This window comes from Gymnodraco acuticeps, unplaced genomic scaffold, assembly GCF_902827175.1.
Source record: "Gymnodraco acuticeps unplaced genomic scaffold, fGymAcu1.1, whole genome shotgun sequence".
Taxonomy (NCBI): domain Eukaryota; kingdom Metazoa; phylum Chordata; class Actinopteri; order Perciformes; family Bathydraconidae; genus Gymnodraco; species Gymnodraco acuticeps.
Window position 1 is genome coordinate 341,183 of NW_022991970.1, and position 19,906 is coordinate 361,088.

General features: G+C 42.0%; 2 protein-coding genes and 1 long non-coding RNA gene across 3 annotated transcripts; 1 reads left to right on the forward strand and 2 right to left on the reverse strand.

The window, feature by feature from the left end:
- Positions 1-305: 305 nt before the first annotated feature.
- On the reverse strand, positions 306-11,856 carry napepld (N-acyl phosphatidylethanolamine phospholipase D). The gene is given in 11 exon segments (XM_034200818.1): positions 306-1,606; positions 4,053-4,167; positions 4,449-4,597; positions 4,762-4,927; positions 5,428-5,531; positions 5,630-5,854; positions 6,959-7,099; positions 7,434-7,523; positions 7,525-7,548; positions 8,668-8,743; positions 11,586-11,856. Coding segments are annotated over 11 exon segments (1,359 nt in total). The 5' UTR covers positions 11,726-11,856; the 3' UTR covers positions 306-1,477.
- LOC117536107 lies at positions 795-4,231 on the forward strand. The gene is made up of 3 exons (XR_004567496.1): positions 795-842; positions 1,460-1,643; positions 4,060-4,231. It is a non-coding gene; the product is annotated as an uncharacterized LOC117536107 (long non-coding RNA).
- Positions 11,857-12,796: 940 nt separating the features above from the next.
- Positions 12,797-19,181, reverse strand: LOC117536106 (YEATS domain-containing protein 4). Its single transcript, XM_034200820.1, has 7 exons — positions 18,136-19,181; positions 17,821-17,940; positions 17,639-17,705; positions 17,289-17,383; positions 17,067-17,156; positions 13,579-13,666; positions 12,797-13,099 (listed from the first exon to the last, which is right to left on the reverse strand). The coding sequence occupies exons 1-7, from the start codon at positions 18,184-18,186 to the stop codon at positions 12,930-12,932; spliced, it is 681 nt and encodes a 226-aa protein (XP_034056711.1). The 5' UTR covers positions 18,187-19,181; the 3' UTR covers positions 12,797-12,929.
- Positions 19,182-19,906: the final 725 nt, after the last annotated feature.

The following is a 19,906-nucleotide window of genomic DNA, read 5'->3' on the forward strand; positions in this document are numbered from 1 at the left end:
ACGTTCATGTTAAAAAAGAGGAGTTGCAGTATTATAAAAATGAAGTGGAACATATAACAAATAATGAATCTATCATAGTATTACATCCAAAGTGTATGTACTGCAAAGTGTTATTTTACAGCATTGTTGTTACAGTATTAGGTAGCAGCCAATACTAGCGTTGTAAAATAGTATGTATTGTGTTTACATCAGTGTTGTTGCACAACAGAGTGGTTATAGTGTGTGTTGTAGTGTTGGTTGTGTGTGTTGTGATTCAGGGCCTTGGTGACTGTACACAGTCCTGCCGACAACAAGAAACAAAAACATTTGATCACAAGTTATTTTAATGGCAAACTGTGACAGTGTAATCCACACCCTGCCTTTGTGAATGTAACTGAACCCAACATTGTGCTGTCCACGTTTCATACATTCAGGCTTCAAAGATCCAGCATAAAGAACAATCTGTTCAATAGTTTAGTACTCAAATGATTCTACTGTCAGCCTCAGATTAAAACATGTGAATGATCACACTGATGAGCAAAGAGAACAAAGTCTCCAGAGCGTCACACACAGACATGTGTGTGCAGTGCATGGCGCTGATCCCAGCTCAGCTCCTGCCTGCACCTCCCGGCAGCACTCTGTTAGCACACAGGGCTTCATCTCATACACATCTGATTTATTTGGACATTTCTGCATCTCAAGTAGATTTGGGTTGGCCAAAGTACATTCAGAGAAACACATGTTGGTATTGTGGCATTAGCTAGCAACTCCACTACTCTGAGTAACTTTCTAATAGTTGACTGTTTATATTACAGCTCACAGGAACTTTGTGTGTGTCAACATGAAGCTGCTGTATACTGAAGGTAAGTGGTTCAACCCCACAAACTCGCATACATTCATACCTCAATTCACATGGGACGAGCACGAGTTACTCCATGTGACTTAAATTGGCATTGTATTTGACTATTTATAGTCGGATATACAAATAAAGTCTGGACAGTCTTTGCCAAAAGCATTATGTCACCCCGGGGACATAAGCATGCAGACTTCTTTTCAGTGGCAGTTTGTGGGTCCGATCTGGACCAGAAGTCCTCCTTAGAGCTGAAAGTGTTTTACAGACCACCCTAATGTCTACTTCCATTAATGGAAGTTAACACAAGCCTCTAGATATGGCTAATTTGCTCTTACCTCTTTTTTGTTACAATGATATAAATCCTCTTTGACACTTCCACTGCATATTTAAATGTTTCCCATGAGTAGCTGAACATTGCCTAGAGCAAATCAGAATTATTTTTGGGTGAAGACACAGCTCCTGTTTTGCCCACCATGACAATAGCACGACTCAGACATTTCATTAAGTAAACAGTACTGTGTAGCATTTAAATGAACTATTTTCAGTTGATGATATGCATACATTGTTTTCAGTCTTAAATGACTGTAGTCCATGAAATTATGATTAACACAATTGTTCTGCTCTAAGTTTCAGATGCACAGGGGATCAGTCAAAAACATCTTCCTGGGAGGAGATGAGTCGAGACTCCCCGTGGTGCAGAGTGAAGAAAGAGTCTGGCTTCAGTCCTTTCTGCTCCAGGGCCTCTCTGAGACGCACCGGAGGCTCCAGGTAGAACTGATGGAGGAAACAAGACCAGGGGGGACAGACCTGAGTACGTTTGATTCTTACTTTCTGAGCAAGGCAGCATGAGGTTGCATAAACTGTAAGCAGCACAAATATTAAGACAGCTTAACAAACAACCCGTCTCTGTTGTGTTACCAGAACATATTGGTGTCTTTACCTCAGGAGCAATCTGGCTTTAAAGGGACAGTTCACCCCAAAATCAAGATGACATCCTTTCTCTTTCACCTTTACGAGTTGCTGAATGTTGGATACAGCTGCCTGCTACTGTTGCTAAAGACGCTAAAACAATGTCTATTACCAGAAATAATAAATTCATGCAGGAACTTTGTTTTCTTACTCAGTTTCTAACCAGGTCATGATTTCTGGAAAGAGACATTGCGGTTTCTGCTCTACAATCAGAGTGTCTTCTATTTAATCATATTTATTTAAGAGAAGGCAGACATATATTCAGCTGAGTTCTCTTACACTTTGGCTGACACTATTCTGGTTACACAAACACTTGACTATCTGTTGGGAGTGTTCACTTTAGTTGCATTTATCACAGTTCTATCCTTATGGGTTATGTGACGAAGGTAACTTCGTCACTGTGAACTGACGGCTTCGGGCATTTTTATACAATTTATACTATTTATTGATGTAGTGTTTATTGTATTTTATTTTGAAATGCGTTCCCCTTTCCCCATGTCTGTGGCTGATGATTGTGTGCACCTGGTGCCCTGTGTTGTCTCCTCCCCCCTCACCTGTGTCTTGTTGTGCTGATTAGAGTGTGTGTATTTAGGCTCTGTTTCCCTGTCTGTTGGGAGGCTGGCAGGGAGTGTGTGTGTGTGTGAGATCCTGGTGGCTGCAGGCTGGGCTCACGTGAACAGCAGCAGCAGGATTGAGGCTGGTGGCTGTGTGCACAGGAACAGCAAGATTGAGGCTGTGTCCTGTGCTCAAGTTTTAATAAATGCCCACACCGGGTTATATTTTTGGACGTTCTGCCTCTGCCTCCTTGCTTGGTCTGGGCCGCTCAACGGTCAGCTTCACAGGTTAAAAGAAAGATATGTTTCTGCAACCTCGGTGAGGTTCTACTTCTATTCTACTAGTATGCATTAACCCTAGCAGATAGACTGTAAATAGCTGGTCTGTCTAAAGCAGTGGTTCTCAAAGTGGGGGGCGCGCCCCCCCTGGGGGGCGCAGAGGCATGCCAGGGGGGGCTCGAGAGACCAGGAGGAAAAATTGTTATAAAAAAAAAAGAAAGATAAAAAAAAAAAAATCATAATTTGAAAAAGTATTGATTCGAAAATAATATGATGCAGTACTATTACGTCTGGGTCTCTGTGTTTCATTAAAGCTCGGCTCTGTGTGTGTGTGGAACGAGCCATTTTGTGTGCGCGAGAGAGAGAGAGCGCACCGGTACCGGAGATCGTTGTTGTTAGCTTCTGGTGCTAGCGAGCTATGCTAACGGATATAAGGAGTCTTTTCAACAACAAAGTGGAGGAGAGTCCTCTCTTGTCAGACTGAGAGACTCAGTGAGCTAAAGGACTCTCTCAGTGGATCTCAAACGTTTTGGTCACCATTAATGTAAACAATTATTTCCGAGGCACACATTTATATGATCATTATAGTTTTAAAAAAATAAGAGAATAAATGAAAAACAGGTATGAAATACTATATGACAGTAAAACAACAATAAAGTTTAAAAGGGGAGTGATTTGTAAAATATCCATAAAGAAAAAGTAAATCTGTTTACAGATCTGTTTCATCTGGGTGTTGAGAGAGGTATCCATAGATCTCTTCATTTTGCTCTCAAAGTGCACCAGATTGATGCTTTTAACTTCAATATTTAAAAAAATATCTTCCCGGGGGAGCTTGCCCCCGGACCCCCCTATGTGAGGTCCACACACCATCTATAAAAATAGCACTTTACCCCTGCTTACACCTATATGCCGTGAGCTGATTATCGTGCCTTCATTGTAACAGTTGCGGGTACACTGTGTATTTGCGTGGGGAGTGTTGCAGTAGAAAATTCCCCTGTAGCGACCGGTACATTAATGGGAAACCCTAAATGTTTGAGCACCCTCTATGAAACGTCAAGCTACCCAACAGAACCCCCAAAATAAATATCTGGCGCCGCCACTGAGCCTGACTATTTGTGTTGGGGGGGCCCGATTTTTTTTTTTCTCCAAAGGGGGGGCCTGACAGAAAAAGTTTGAGAACCACTGGTCTAAAGGAACACAATTCACCTAGAATTTGCTTAATTAAACATTGTGTGTTTTGTGAGGGGGTTATGAGCTGGAGACTCTGCTTTAAAGAGCTGACTTGTCCAGCATGCAAATCCTATTTAAATCAACAAAGTGTACCCTAAATTCTTTAGACAGGCTAGCTGTTCCTCCTCCATCCTTAGGAAGAATGAGTAAACATGTCCCCTATCTGTCATTAACTGTATACTGCTTACCTCATAGGCGAGAGTGAACGTTCCCCAGTGGATGGCCACGGACTGTTTGGCCTGAAGGTCTTGATGGACCTGAACAGCCTCTTCTGGATCTACATGCTGCCCCTGCATCATGTCCCTGAAAAAAAGAATGTTCTTACATGTTTGTCTCTGTAAACTCTAATAAACAGAAATGATCTCTAGTGGCATGTGCCTCTCTGTCCTAAATACCACCTTGGTTTGGTCATTTGATAGTTTAAGGTAGAGTTGTTGTAATCCTATTACATGAGGGGGCAGTATATTAAAAACTTGAACTATGACAAGTCATAGTCTGCAATAACTCACAATTGAATTACCATGTTGACTGGAGGAAATAATAGGCATGATGAAAGTAGACAGTGTGTGAATAATGTGCAGTACCTGGGCAGGTAGGCTCCGATGGGGATTGCCGCGAGGTCAAAGGGTCCGAAGCGTCGTCCGATCTCTTGGAAGGAAGAGCAGTAGCCGGTATCACCAGCGAAGAAGAATCGATGGTCCGGACCCAAAATAGACCAGCTGCTCCATAAAGACTGGGGGAAATACATCAATATATTTCAGAATAATCTAATAAACCTGGCCTTTTATATGTTGACTTTTCTACGAATGCATGTATTTTTGTTAAATGTATGGTTATGTCTCATTTGCCTGCACTTTAGGTGACGGCAATAACACAAAGGTAATATTGAATCCTTACCTTGTTATCGTCGAGCGCGGTGCGTTTGCTCCAGTGCTGAGACGGTGTGCAGACGAATGTGACGTCATCGTGACCGGGGACACAGTTCTCCTCCCACCAATCCAGCTCCATCACATTCTCACATCCTGTCTTCACCAGCCAGTCCATCAAACCCAGGGGCACGAACCTGCAACACAGACACACACACACTCAGTTCATATGCCACAGTACTTTTCATGTTATGATTGAGAGCGAAAGCTGAATATTATCAAGACTGGATTTTAAAAAGGGCCCTATTCTGCTAATTTTCTCTTTATTGTTCTCATACTGCTGCAGCACCTCTTTTCACCCTCTGTCTGAAACCGGCTCTGTTGTGATTGGTCAACCGCTTAGAGATGTCCCGCCCCTTAGCCAATCACGTACAATGTTTTTGAGCGCTAGCCAATAGGAGCGTGAGTGTCAGTCTATGTTACGGAAGTAAACAAAGGTGTCCAATAACATTTCAGGCAGGGGGGGGGGGGCGAGTGTGTTAGAGAAACTCCTTCTGGAGGGAACAGGGATTTTAGCCTTTGCAGACCATTTACATTAACAGAAAGCTTATAACTCACTAGAGGAGAGGGAAAAGCCCAAAATGCACAATAGGGCCTCTTTAAATGTACTTTCAGACTACAGATCCAGGACACGTACCAGCGTAGCTCCCCTCCGAAGCGTGCGTTCAGGCTGGCCACAGACCCAGCATCCAGATGGTCATAGTGAGAATGACTGATGACCACAGCATCGATCCTGGGCAGCTGGTGAAGGACGATGGACAATGAAACAAGGCCTGGGTTAAATACTGTGGAGGGGGTGTTAGCTTTTTATTTTCTTTAAAATGTAAAAGGTACTCAACCTGTTCCACAGTGCAGGGGGGCCCTCGGTACCTTTTGTGGCCCATGAACTGGAAGGGTGAGGCCCTCTGGCTGAACATTGGGTCTGTGAGGATATTCAGCCCGTCCATCTCCACCAGAACTGTGGCGTGACCCAGCCAGGTGACCCTCAGCCCGGGGCCCGACTCAGAGAGGTCCGGGGTCTGGATGAAGTACGGCTCCAGCACGGGGAGCTCGTTGTCCAGAGCCTACGGGGGGGGGTTACGGGTATGTTATGTACAACCGACCCACATTCTGATGACGGCTAAGAGGATGTTTCAGTCTTATGACCTCGCTTGATCATACTTTTCAAAAATCATCCCTAATCCCCTCTTACCCTAATAACATATGAACTGTTGTACGCTCTGCACACATTACTGCGCTCTCCTGTTTAAACCTCTTTGAACAGAGGAAGGAAAGGCTCTGTTTAAGCTACCTCCTTTCAGAATATGTTTACAGAAAATAGCTTGCTACCTTGACAAGGTAAAATGTAAATCTATTTCCTTACTGGAGGACTAAAAGTGTGCCATTCTTGGCTTAAAACATGTTTCTGTTGCTGTGAAAGCATAGTTTGAAGTCTGTTAAGCCCCAACAGAGCTCAGCAAGGTTTCTACTTGGAGCTTAATACTCACAGCAATAATCCAACAGACGAGGGGAATACTGTATATGACCTCTAATGCCGGTCACTATAAGGATAATACAAGTGCCAGACACCCTGGCTTAACAATATTTTAGGTAATATTTGAGTAAGTTCAGAACACCTTCCAACACTTTTATATTTATTCAGTTGTTTAGAAGTAGGTGAGTTTAGGCTTAGGGTGGAGCTATATCAGCCACTATGTACTGAGGTTACATTTAAACCCTCTATTACTGATCAGACACTATTCCAGCGTTTCCGCCAGGGGGGCGTCTTGCCGTCATTTGACGCTCTTATTCAGCTCGGAACGCCCTGAACGCGAGCCGAGGGCGTCCAAAAAAATAAATAATTTGAGAGAAGATCGAGAGTTTTTATCGCTTGAAATGACGAAAAGGAAAAAGGACAAGGTCATCCCTCTGTTGGAGGGGCAAAGGAGTCTGGTGGGATTATTTTCGCCTCCAGCCTCCTGTGTCGAAAAAAACAAAACACCGCCGCATCTTCCAAGGACCATGCCAGGAGGGGTGTCCCTGTCGGCAGGGAGACGTAAAGAGATAGTATCTATAAGAGATGGCGCAATTCAAAATTCTCTCGGGGTGGACGCCCTCTCAGCCCTGGTCCGGCGGAAACACTGATTGAGACTAATAATATATTAGATGTTAGTCTTATTTGTACCCACCTCTTTACTGGTTGGTACATTGCTGTGGTTTTTATCCAGCAGCAGGAATCTGAGCAGGGTGGTGTAGGAGGGGAAGCGCCATGTGGGCCAGGGGTTGGTCCAGCGGCCATTTTTGTCCCGACAGGACTTTGTCACTTCCTCCTACAATCAAAGTAAACAATGTCGTTTCAGTTGTTATAGAAAGGCATTTCAAACGACGTCAGGTTAAAACACAATTTAAATTAAAAATCTTTATCTTGAATTTGAATAAAAACCACCTGGGTTTTATTCAAATTCACCATTTGTTCAAGTTTTTCACCATTCAATAACATTGAAAGAACACAAAATCCCCCAATAACTAATTGCAAACAGTTTCCAAAATGAAGTGAAATGAAGCTGTAAAATCTCCAATTTGGCAAGTTGAGGGAAGAAAATGGAAATCAGATAGTGAGGAAAGAGGAGGTGATGAGTGTGCTTTAGGGGAGTGAGGACTGACCTCCAGCCGGTAGTCCAGGCGGAAGCTCTTGCGGGAAGAGCGAGAGGAGCTGCTCTTCCTCGGAGTCTGAGGGTCCACCTCCCCCCCCCCCAGCCCCCCTCAGCACCCAGCTGTCCTGCACCACAGGTACAAACAGAAGGAGAAATTAGCCTGACACACATAACCAAAAATCATCAAGACATCCTCTTGTGCCTCAAAATGTAAACTTTGAGTTTCAAATACATTTTCAGCTTCTGGTGGCTTTGGGTGTAACAATACACCTCTGAAATGCTTCTATATGCACCATAAATGTTCCAATCCATATAACATGTCTGTGTTTATTATCGTACCTATTTTAAACAAATATTTAGACTGATTAATTAAATATTTTAGACCATTAAATAGTAAGGGTTAGAGCAGTTTAGGCACTAAAAGGAGCATTAGGAACATTTTCAATAAATAGGGTCAAAATGTATACATCAGACCCAAAGAGATGTCCTCTTTTTATCCATGCATTCGTTTACATTCGACATCACAATAGAGGGATTGGAGTGCTGTGCTACTAGCGGCTCAAAGAGCGTCAAGCTGCTAGACTGAAGCAGAGATGAGGAGCGGGCTATGGAGGTCACTTCTTACTACCATTTTTATTTTCAAACTTGAATCTTTTTAAGCCCTAACAGACATTATGGATCTCAATGGGATAAGATGTTGGACTGCTCCTTCTGAATTGACTAAGGCTTTAACAAATGTGTCTCCCCATGAAACTCAATAATAAGAGTGTAAAATCAATAGGTGGAGCAATAATCAATACACCCAATCACAGGGCCTGTAAACAGTCTTTTTCACAGCAGATAGTTTTAGTTAATAGAAAACTATAACGAAATGTCGTTGTCGAAATGTAATGTATTAGCAAACTGTACTTTTCTGGTGACATTTGATTACTTTTTTACATGATTACATTGCATTTAGCTGACGCTTTATCCAAAGCGACTTTGGTCATGTTACGCTAAGAAGGGTGGCAGTTTTATCAACACTGAGAACTTAGCAGCTCACAATATTTTCCATGCTGATTCATTGTGTCAAAAGGCCTGCTGTTATAGAGGTACATTTTGAGCTCTAGCAGAATCACAGATCCCCAGGCAATAAGGAGTCTCTCAAATGAGCATAGCATGTTTTTCATTCTAAATGTGAGATTTTAAAAACACACTGTATTCTTTTTAGTATCTAGTTGTGTCTCCTTGAGCAGACTGCTTACCTCCACCAGACCCCTCCTCTCCTCCAGAGCTGCTTTGCCTGAAGATGATGGCTTCTCCATGGGCTCAGCACCACGCCTACACACACAAACACACACTTCAAGCTACTGCTTCGGTCAGTGGAACCACAGATTGACAGAGCAACGATAACAGATCTCTTTGAAACGTGTGACAGCTGAACTGTAGTCATTTGCATGAGACAGAAAGATGATGAAGATGATGGTGAATAAGGCCAATTGTATCTCCGTTTTATATGAATCTTATCTCATAACATCTGCAGGACGATTATGAAACAAGTTGCTAAGTGAGGTAGGTGACACATAAAAGTACACAAAGAGAAGTGTTTTTCCTCTTGTGTAATACTGAATGGGAAGTACTGTGACGCATGATACTAAAAAAACAAGGGCAATCCGTGTTGGAAAAGACAACGTTAAATAAAACAATGTGCTTAGGCTTCACTGCAACATATTAAAGCCCAGTGCAACAGCTACAACTGCACTGACGTATTCCTTATTATACAATATCCGCCTAAAACACGATGGTGCAATATTAAACTTTGAGTTGAGGCCTACACCGAGATCAGGCCTGGCTTCAGCTGTGCAGACCTGGGGTATAATAAAAGATTCCTGGATCGACTTAAGAGGAATAAGACCTTTGATAGGAAAGGTTGGAAACATTATGGTGAATTTGACATTTTAGTTTAAGGGTAGGGGAAGAAACACCTACATTTACTGAGCAAATAAATTGATGTTGGCAGTGGGCACCTACTCGCTCCAAAGTAAGCCTAATCACAGACCTTCCTTATCCTGCTTTTATCCACAGCAGACACAGGGCAGCACACACCCTCACTGACTACTATGATCACCTCATAATAGTTCCTTCATGCACTCATGAGAAAAGGCACTTGCGTGAGGTTGCTCTTCCATATTGATTGATTAGGGATGTGGTCTTTTTGTGGCATGGTATTGATGGATCCTCTGTTGTGTTAAGAGACATTACGGACTCTGCCAGGTATACACACATAAACACACTAATGCAACAGAAGATTCACAAGTATGTGTCCTCTTAGAGGGAACTCAATACATTAAAGCTATGCTGATAATGCACTCACACTCATGAATGGACTTAAACTGCACAGACACACAGGCTCTGGGACAACAATGGAGCTCTATGGACCACAACCAGACAAAGACCAAAGTAGGCAGCCAGCGTGCCTGATCATATAGGCAACAAATATAGCCTGAAGTGAGTTTCTCTCCTCTGTTTCTCTGTAGATCCAATCTTTCTATTAATTGATCAGACAGTGTGGTCTCCAAATTATTTCAAAGAAAACACACAGGATGTACATAATAACATGTATCCGGCCCAGGTTTCCATCATGAAAGCAGTTAAATGTCTAAGAGTGAGCTAACAAATTAGTGCTATTAACTTAACAGCATCACACACACAAGTCCTAACATGAATGTGTCCCTGAGATACTCACTGCCAGACCATGTGATAAACTGCCTTAACATCTTTACACCAGCTGTTTCCTTTTCAAAGTATGTAAACAGGCCGGTTAGACAACAACAACAACAACACTGAATCACAACACCTTTACCCGTCCCACGGAGGGGGACATTACACTGTAACAACCACAGTGAAGAGCATTACATAGCTACATATTCATTAAAAAGGCATGCATAAAATATTAAAGACAACAATAGAAATTACACAAATTACAATTTACAAAAACTGAAAGTGTAGCAGTGTAGCATGTATAAAGTAGTGTCTGTAGTGATAATGTGACACTGGCTTTATTATTAATGTAATAAAATAAGCACAGGTAGTAATGCTATGCTAAAATACATTTTCACCAGCACAGCAAAATGTGTCCATTGGGGGGGAAAACCGAGATAGTATAAACCAGATTAAGATGCCATAAAGCCACTCACTGTCGAATAGCACAGCCATAGGCTACAAAACATGCCTGTTGTTACCGGTTTCACCGAATTTACCTGAAAACTTGAACGCAGCAGAACAGCACCGGTTGTTTTCTCAGCGGGGAGACATGTCTGTTGCATTTACGGTAGCCATATACCAGGTTAATGCGAGCTGGACAGCATTATCAGGAGATATACGGTTCCCTACGTGTTTCCAATGCAGTTTACATTGCTATAAGGCGTATTTGTTAAGTCACTAGCCAGTGTAAAGTTAAAGACATCAGAGAATGCTGTGGAAAGATGTCTCTGGGCAGTTAAGTCGCGCGGAGGATCAGCTCTGTGTCTCTGACGTAGGAACAAAAACCTCTGGTCACGTGACCGTCCACAAAACTCTCGCGGGCTGTTTTATAAATAAAGACACAAGTAACTAGTAAAAGTAAGTTTACTATTTTGTCTGTTATATTTTATTATGCTATAGCTGACTTATTTTGTCCTACATTGCATTGTTTCAATTATGATTTAAATAACGTCTTTAACTAATTTAATTTAGTAGAAGAGAGAAAATAGAGAGAGATCTAATTTACTTTAAACATATTTGATGACTGGGGTAATTGTTTGTGTATTTATTTCTAATTCCTGACTTCTGACGGCGGGTTGCACACAAAAAATAAAATGTGTGGTCTATGCCAGATTTTTTTTTACAATATATAACTATAACTAGATTAAAACGAAATCCAGTCAAATAAACTTCACTACATTAGAATCATTTTGAAACCATGTTATTGTTGCTCGATATAACGCGAACTGTTCGGTGATCAAATGAATGAGCACTGTGTCAAAGGTTGGCAACATCTGATTACACAGGGTGACCGTGTTCAATTAGAATTATTTTAGTCATAATAACTGAGAAAATGTGTCACATAACAGGTGAAGTCCCCCACAAACACAAACACTTCCATGAGTACTAAATTACACAAAAGGTGAAATGGTCCACCTACCCTGAATGTGTCCTCCTGATGGCGGGCAGCCGGAGCACAGCCGCCTTCAGCCGGAGCACAGCCGCCTTCAGCCGCTCGGAGAAGTTACTAAAGCCGCCCTCCAGCAACACATGAACCGGCCTGCACAACACTGACTTCATGATAGCCCTTTGTGTTAGACAATATTTGCTTTAAAGTTGTAATAAATCCCCCAAAGACGCCATAAAGTTGCATATTTAAACATAATGGTTAGTACAGCTCGAGGAAGTCTCAGTACGGACGCTGAGGTGGTTGGAAATTCCACCCAGATGCTTTCAGGGGCTTTCGGAAATGTGAAAATCTCGGCTCAAATGAAAAGACCTATATTACCTCTTTAGAATAGATACGAAAACAATATCACCATTGAATCGTTAAGAAATGTAATAACGTTTGTTCTCAAATCTGGTATTGGTCAAACGTGTATGTATACAATGGTAGGGCACATTCAGTTTTACCTAAGCTGAAGTTTATGGTGTTACAATAATGGCTTTATCACAGAGCAAACTTTCACTACATTTGACCAACTTTTGCAGAACACTCCTATGCCAATCCTAAAAGCCATTTCTCACTCAAAGGATTCTATAAGAGTTAATCAACATAAACTTCATCAGCCAAATCAGTCCTCATGCAGTCACCTTCAGCTGGTTTCCCCACCCATCTAGTGTATGTGGACTGTCAGTGGGAAATGGTGTATTCTGCAAATAAATATAGACAGCATCAGGATTGAAAAGCAGGACAAACTCTGCTCAACATTTGCAATTGTGGTGCACAATGCTTAACAATATTGTCATATAGTAACCTTGACTAGCCGGACGCTACTATGGTTGCAGTTCAACACTTGTCATGTGTTTTTAATAAACCCTCATCTAACCCAAATTGTTACAAAATAAATAACATATACAAGAAATCTTGTAAACACAATTGCTTTTATAGAAAAAATCAAAAGATCAGTAAAAATTACCAAATTATTACACTTTTACATTCCGACACAAAAGTGGACATCTCTTCAGGTAGGTATGGATGTGGGGATGCTAAAATGACTTTTGCTGTTGTCCTCTTATCAGGTACCAATAACATGGACATGAGTGGACAGGATTAATGTTGGATCAGCGGTTCAAGCAATGTGTGGGTAAAAAGACAACAATGACAAGTTTATAAAGAAACAATCCCAAAATCCTTGTTTCAGTGATATACTAAAAACTATGTTATGTAAAAAATTATTGTAATGTTTTCTCTGAGGGTCCATGTAAAGAAAAACGATTAAAACACAAAATGTGTGATCATAAAATATGTCACAGCAATGTTTTGAATCATTATGTCCGTTCCTCAGTGGTCCTTGTGGTCTCCGTCCTCCTCCAGCTTCCTGATCTCTGCCTTCAGGCTGTTGATGTTCTCTCTGCTGGCTTTTAGTTTGTCCTTCAGCTCAGTGATCTCCAGGCTGGTTCTCCTCTTTGCCGCGTCCATTTTCTCCTTGGTCCTCTGCTCCAGCTCACTGACTGCAGACACGGACAAGCACTCATTAGCATGAGAGGGACTCAAACTCTTTAGTTCAGTGACACAAACTACATGTTTCCATTATGTAGGGTACTGAGGTTAACAGTAAGTCACAATTACGGCCCGTCCACACAGCGGCTTTGGAAAAAGCTTGCCTGTGGGCGTGTCTGAAGCTCGACCAACAACCAATCACATGAATTTCCCGCCCCTGACACACAAGCAGCGGTTTGATTGGCTAGAGCTTGTACTGGCATATGATTTGGTTGGCTGACGCTTCTGCCGAAAGCTTCAGAAGCTTCAAAAGTTGAACATGGAAAGCCAGGAAAGCTCCGCTCTGCTTCCCACAATGCAGTTCGGCGAAAAGTGACGTCACCCCATTCAAAGTGAATGGGCAGAAGGGCCGCTGTGTGGACGGGCCGCTGTGTGGACGGGCCGTTAGGGTATCTGAAAATGTGTTTGTGTGCATTGTTGTTGTACATACATTCTGTCTCGTGCTTGTATGCTCCCAGTGTGAGTTGTCTCGATGTGGTCAGTAGCTGCTGCATCATGGCTGTAGGATCCTGGAAGATCTGAAAAAGAAAGAAAACTGAGTTAGACCCATTACATTAAAGGTCTCCTATTATGCCATTTTTAGGCATACATTATGGGTCTCAGATATATAAAAAAAATATAAAAAACTAGGGATGCTCCGATCGCCAATTTTGGGGCCGATCGCCGGAATCTGTATCGGCCGATACCGATCGACGATCCGATCGAGTGGGCGGGGCCTATGGGGATCTTCCATTTAAAGTGATGGTTAAAACTCAGTTAATGGGGCTCATTCACTGGCGCTTCCACAAACAACAACCAACATAATTATTACATTCAAATGAAGTACATTATTCAAGTTTACATTAACTTTGGATAATAACACGGGAGAAATGAGCGGAAGCGCTCTCTTTTCCTCTCTACCCCTCTCTCTCTCTCCTGACAGCCTGTCAGTATCTCATGCAGCTCAATTATCCAGTAATGAGTGACCCGACAGTGAAGAATAAACATATGTATAACTAGTTTAGCTTGTTCCAGAAGTAGATACAATAGCTACGTGTGTTAGGTCTAACTCTTTTGGCGCATTTCCACTACAGTGCGGTTTAAAAATGCCGTGCCTGGCCTGTTTTTGGTTGCGCTTCCACTAGGCGTAGTTCCGGCTAGCGAGTACTTTTTCACAGTTTTCTGGCTCTCCAAATTCGAGGTTCTTTCCGGGCCAACAACTGGGCTGAGTATGCTAAACTAGTGAGAGAATCGCTGGCAACTACAACAAAATGAACATATTTGACCGTGATTTAATTGTAATACACGTTTCAAAATGATGCCGAAGTAACAACATACTGATACCGGTTAGTAAAAACCATGAATCAATGCTTTGACAAGTCTGCAGAAAAGACGTCAGGCGAGAAACCTTTTTAAATGCGTGTTTTTCTGAATAGAGTTCGGCTAAGCTAACGTTGTATATGCTCCGACTGTCCACACTCACAACAACGGCCTCCAGACATAAATAAACCAGCGACTGTATTCGCCATGACACAGGCAGTCTGTGGTTTGTACTTGTTTAACTTTTGTCTAGTTTCTGAACAGATATGAGGAGCTGTGAGCTCTGAGAGCTAACAGCTAACGGCTGATGTTGTTTTTGTGTTTCGCATTGAAGATGACGTCACGGCTCCGCCTACACTGCGTTACTATAGTTACTACCCTAGTTCCTAAACTGTAATGGAAACGCAGCATAAAGTGAGCCTGGCCTACCAAGGCCTAACTATACCATACTAAGCCGTGTGAGGCCCTGCAGTGGAAATGCGCCATTAGTGTGTGTTGCTCTGCTCACCGGTCCGTCACAGCGGGTGGAGCTGCAGGATTTCTGCTTCACACACGTTTCATACCGCTATTTTATTGTCATTTTCGGACACCTTAAAAAGGTCCCATGTCATTCTTTTTTCAGTTATTACCCGTTTTTATGCATGTAAACGGTCTGCAAAGTCACAAACCCTCAAAGTACACCCTCACACACACTGGGGCCGTTTCTCAATCTCGAGGAAACTGGCTTCCAAGCCAATATTTCAAGGATGCTACGTCATCGAGTGCTGCCGAAGGACTGTTCCAATCTCCAGCATACTTGGAATTCCACCAAGCCCGCGTCCTTGGTTTGGTGGTAATTTCGAGGCTGCACATGGGTAGACTTTGCGTCCTTAAAATCCCCACAATGCTTTGCGCACGGGCCAATTTCCCCAAATCTGTGGCGGAAAATGTAAGGCGGGGCCTCTCATATGACGCACACCTGCTAGCCTGTTCCACTCTTTGTTTTCCCAATGCCAGGAAGGATTCTTGTCTAGCTTCTGAAGCAAGTGATTCGGAAGACATGTGCTACAAAGCAAGCATCCTCGCGATTGAGAAACGGCCTGGGTGTTTCTCAATGTCGAGGATGCTTGCTTGGTAGCACATGCACACTTGCTTCAGAAGCAAGGCAAGAATCCTTCCTAGCCTCAGAAAACGAAGAATTGTGGAACAGGCTAACAGCAGGGCCGCCTTAATGCACGGGCTGACCTGAGCTGGGGCCTGGAGATCGGGGGCCTATCATGAGACAATAAAAAAATTCCCAATTTTTTAATTTTTTTTATTTCGGGTGTTTTTAATTTTTTTTTAAATAAACAAAGTCTTGGCTTTCAGAATATGAAACTTATTTCCAAAATCACACGATAAATACATTTTTGAAGCTTGTAAAGGGAAGAAGACAGCTCTCCCTCGCCACTCTGCTGTTCCACAGCGCCGCTTCCCCTCCCTTCGCTGAAATTATGAATGTAAGGGAAAATGTCGGAGAAGAAAAAGTTTGAGAAAGGCGCTCGGAAAAGGAAATTTTTGAGGGAAAGGGAGTTTTGAGACAAGCAGCGATTACAAAAAATGCCGAAGCTTACAGGTTATTTTAAACCTGTAGGCCAGGATGAGGAGGAAGGACAGATTAGTTTTGTACCGAGCGGTAGCGGTGCCGGCCGCGAGGCCTCGGAGGGCCGTCTGGTTCCGATAGCAATGGAGTAGCGGGAGAGGAAAAACAGACAGGAGGGACATTATCTGTTGGAGGAGATGGAGAGGACGACGAGGACTTGCTAGGTGGAGGGGAGCCAACGGCAACCGGACAGATACATGAGGGAGGCCCGATACGTCACTCATCTGGAGGCGAGGACCAGGCGCGCATAGAGCAGAGTGGAGAAGTGCGATCACAGAGCCTGCCGAGGCTATAAATGACTTTGATTTGTTGTTTAAATAGGCCCCAGGGCCTTATGGCAGGTTAGGCTAACAGGTGTGCGTCATATTCGAGGCCCCGCCTTAAATGGAGCACGATTTCCGCCAAAGAAAAATACCAAACAGATCATGCATTTTAGACATCCCTCATATCCCTCTATTTCAGGCATGTTAGAGAATGGCTGATCTGGGTCCTTAGCTTAAAAAAAAAAAAAGAGGAGGGGGAGCTTGTGCCTGCTCAGAATTCTACCGAGAGATTCTCTGCTAAATGCTACCGTGATGAAACACCATATCATGTTCCAAACCACATTAAGGATTATTTCTGAAACAGTACGGAGCTCAAATGCTTTTTCTCTTGCGGGTTTACAACAAGGTGAGTTCCTTTTTATGTCCTGCTTTTTTACACATACTCTCTCACACTTTGTGTATTCCCTGAAACACCGGGGACACATATTTATGTATGAAAGACATCAAAAAGTGCATTTTGCTTGATAGGTCCCCTTTAAAATACTGATGCCATGTCAGTGTGAACATCTAATTCTCTAAGTGTGGACGGTAAACAATATGTGATTCATGCATTTCCCTTTATGGTAGCAAGATTAGATATTAGTATATCACTATAACTGATGGGCCTAGCAATTTAATTAAAGAAATACTTAACATTCAGACAATTCAAAAACCCGAGCACAAAGGAAGGAGTACCATTTCATCATAGAATTCAGAGACAACCGTCTTCTTCGGTATGGCGCTGGTGTCTGACTGGAAGAGCTTCAACAGATGGTACAGAGTCACCTGACACACACACAAGGAAAACAAGTTTTACATTATTTTGTCACACTGGCTTGAATACTAATCTTATCATGTGTTGAATATTGAATATTAGGAATCCAAGCAGCTCAATCAAAATATATATTAGGCACTCACAGGTCTCTCATTGGGGTCAATGAAGAAGATCTTGACGATGATCTCAAACTCCCCCCAGCCCGTCTCTGTGATCTCATACGGAGGCTTCGTCACCACTGGAAGGCAGAGAGAAGTATTTGTACACACGCATATAGTATTTTTATTGTCTGATCACACATTTGAATTACCTTTACATTTAAACCAACCTGGCTTATTTATTGTACTATCCATTTCCAATCACTTTTTCTCATTTGTAAAAAAATTCATTTTCTCATAATGTAAAATAATTCACAAGAAACAATGCATCCCCTCTAAATCACAGAGACATTGGGATGCAGTTACTGCCTGTGGTCATCCTGTGGTTTCCTCACCTCTCAGTGGGTTACCATAGCTCTCATGAAGCTTGAACTGGATCTTCTTCACATACGCAGACATATCCTGGGAGACATGGGGGAAACATGACAATAAGTAGAAGACCAATATCTTTGAAATGACGAGCGTGTTAACATACACTGCTGTATTTGATATCCTTGGTGTGATCCGGATGTCTCACCTCGTTTCTGTAAGGCTTCACATAGACAGACCACTGATGTGTGTGTCCGTCCTCCTCTCTCTTCTTCCCGAAGTAACGGGCAACGTTCCCGAACACAATGGGCTTAATGATGGTTACTCCCTGCAGACCACAGAGGGGAAACATCACGTTGTTATTATATAATTAATCAGTTCCTGTTCAAATACTCCCACATTCAAGAAGAAGAAAAACAGTGGTTATCGTTAGTCATTCCTTATTGGTGTAATTATGAACTACCGTACAGAGAAGTAATGCAACACAGTGAGTTAATGTAACCGCAGACAGCTCCAGTGTTACCTTCACTCTCCCCCCGGAATCTGGACCAAATTCAGTCATCTTTTTGAACATAGTACGATAGAGAGAGAAGTTCAACTCTGTGTTCACTCTACAGGACTCTTCTTGTTCCTAGGCGGGTATCCACATGTAGTATAGCTGCCATTTAAGCATTAAAAGTGTGTTTCATATAGCCAGCGTTTGTAATTTTAAACTACCAGCCAAACAAGCACCGGAAGTGCAACATGCTAACTTGCACGGCAGGAGTGAGACACGGCTACCAGAAGGTTCCGGGCACAATAACGTTGCATTTATTTGTATATGTATATATAATTTCAAGAATGTTATTTTTATTGATAATTGAATCGCATATATTCATAGCATGATGTCCTTGAAAATGGTGATATAAAGTAAACCCTCTTTAACCTCAATACTTATACCTAAAATAAAAATGTATCAGTGAACGTCCCTTAGTGAAAGTATCTCGTAGTAAGTTACATACAAAAAAGTCCTTGCCTCTAAAAAACATTTTATTTCCATAATTTGTGTATTGAACCTCTATCTATTTGGGGGCGGGGGTGGATTTAGAAACCGAGGTTATTGTAGAATGTAGATAATGTGCAGAAATCATTTGTATTTCCATAGACTGCCTAGAAGTAATTGATGATAGCCCTTCCTGACTGCAGCCTTCTCTGAATACCAATTAGATTAATCGTGCACGAAGGAAAGCCAAGAAACCAAACTGCATTTACAAATCTTTTATTTATTTTACTAATGGCCATTTGATAACTTTTGGCTACAAGCTGTCTCTCCCTGTCAGGGAAACTGTAAATGGAACAAATCATTACTAGCAGCATTATAACAGTCCTCCCTGGAAATAATCTAAAAGTTACCCAAATCATAGAAAAAACCCAAGTTACAATAATATCTGATCATAGAGACTCAACGTTTCATACCCTACGTGTTAAAGTGCAAGTTTGCATTGCCATGCTGATCGATTATATTTACAGGTAAAACACTTTAACTGCCATCACCAGGTACCTTTAAAGGTTCGGAACACCTTTGTCAAGTTTCACATGGCTTTTTTTTTCAAATCAATTGTTACTGTTGGTTTTAAAGTAGCCAAGATGAATATTTAGTGAAAATATACTTTGTCAAATACTACAAATACATACACAAAAATATACTTTCCATTTGATTGTGAGGTAAAGTCTGGATCTGGGTTCAGAATCAGTCCTTCTGCAGGGACGAGGACCTGAAAACACTTACCTTCAGCGCTGTGGAGAGCACAAAGCAACAAATACACAGCGACACCTATGTCTGATTGACCTATGTCAGGATGACACCGATTGAAACCGTTTTCAGATCACAAAATGTATATAAAGTCAATGTACAATAAAGGCTTTGTAAGGCACAAAAGAGTCTTCAATCAGGCATTTTCTTTTACAAAACCCTAATTTACAATGTTTCATTAGTCTTTTACAGAGTTTACAAGGTTATGGGTGCATAATGATTAATATCAGTGCATATCAAACACTTTTTAAAGTATACTGTTTGCAAGATTAAAAGAGCAGCATGGGGATTTAAAATAGCGGTTGGCTTTACAAAGTTAACAACTTGTTTTTTGATCAGATGATTCTGAAGCCATTACAATGAATAGGTGGCGTCAACAATCCTTACAATCATCAAATACTTTTAGGCATGCAATATTTCAGGAGAAGGTTGTGCATTTGAATCGAGACTGATATAAAAAGGAAAGACAAATATCTTGACAAGTAAACCAATGATCTCAAAT

Bases quoted from the DNA above. Each gene is read 5' to 3' on its own strand.
- LOC117536106 (XM_034200820.1), bottom strand. From the start codon at position 18,186: ATGTTCAAAAAGATGACTGAATTTGGTCCAGATTCCGGGGGGAGAGTG. The intron at 17,384-17,638 runs GTGAGGAAACCA...TCTGCCTTCCAG, and splicing joins CTATGGTAACCCACTGAGAG to TGGTGACGAAGCCTCCGTAT. The intron at 13,100-13,578 runs GTATGTACAACA...CCGTGTCTGCAG, and splicing joins ATACAAGCACGAGACAGAAT to TCAGTGAGCTGGAGCAGAGG.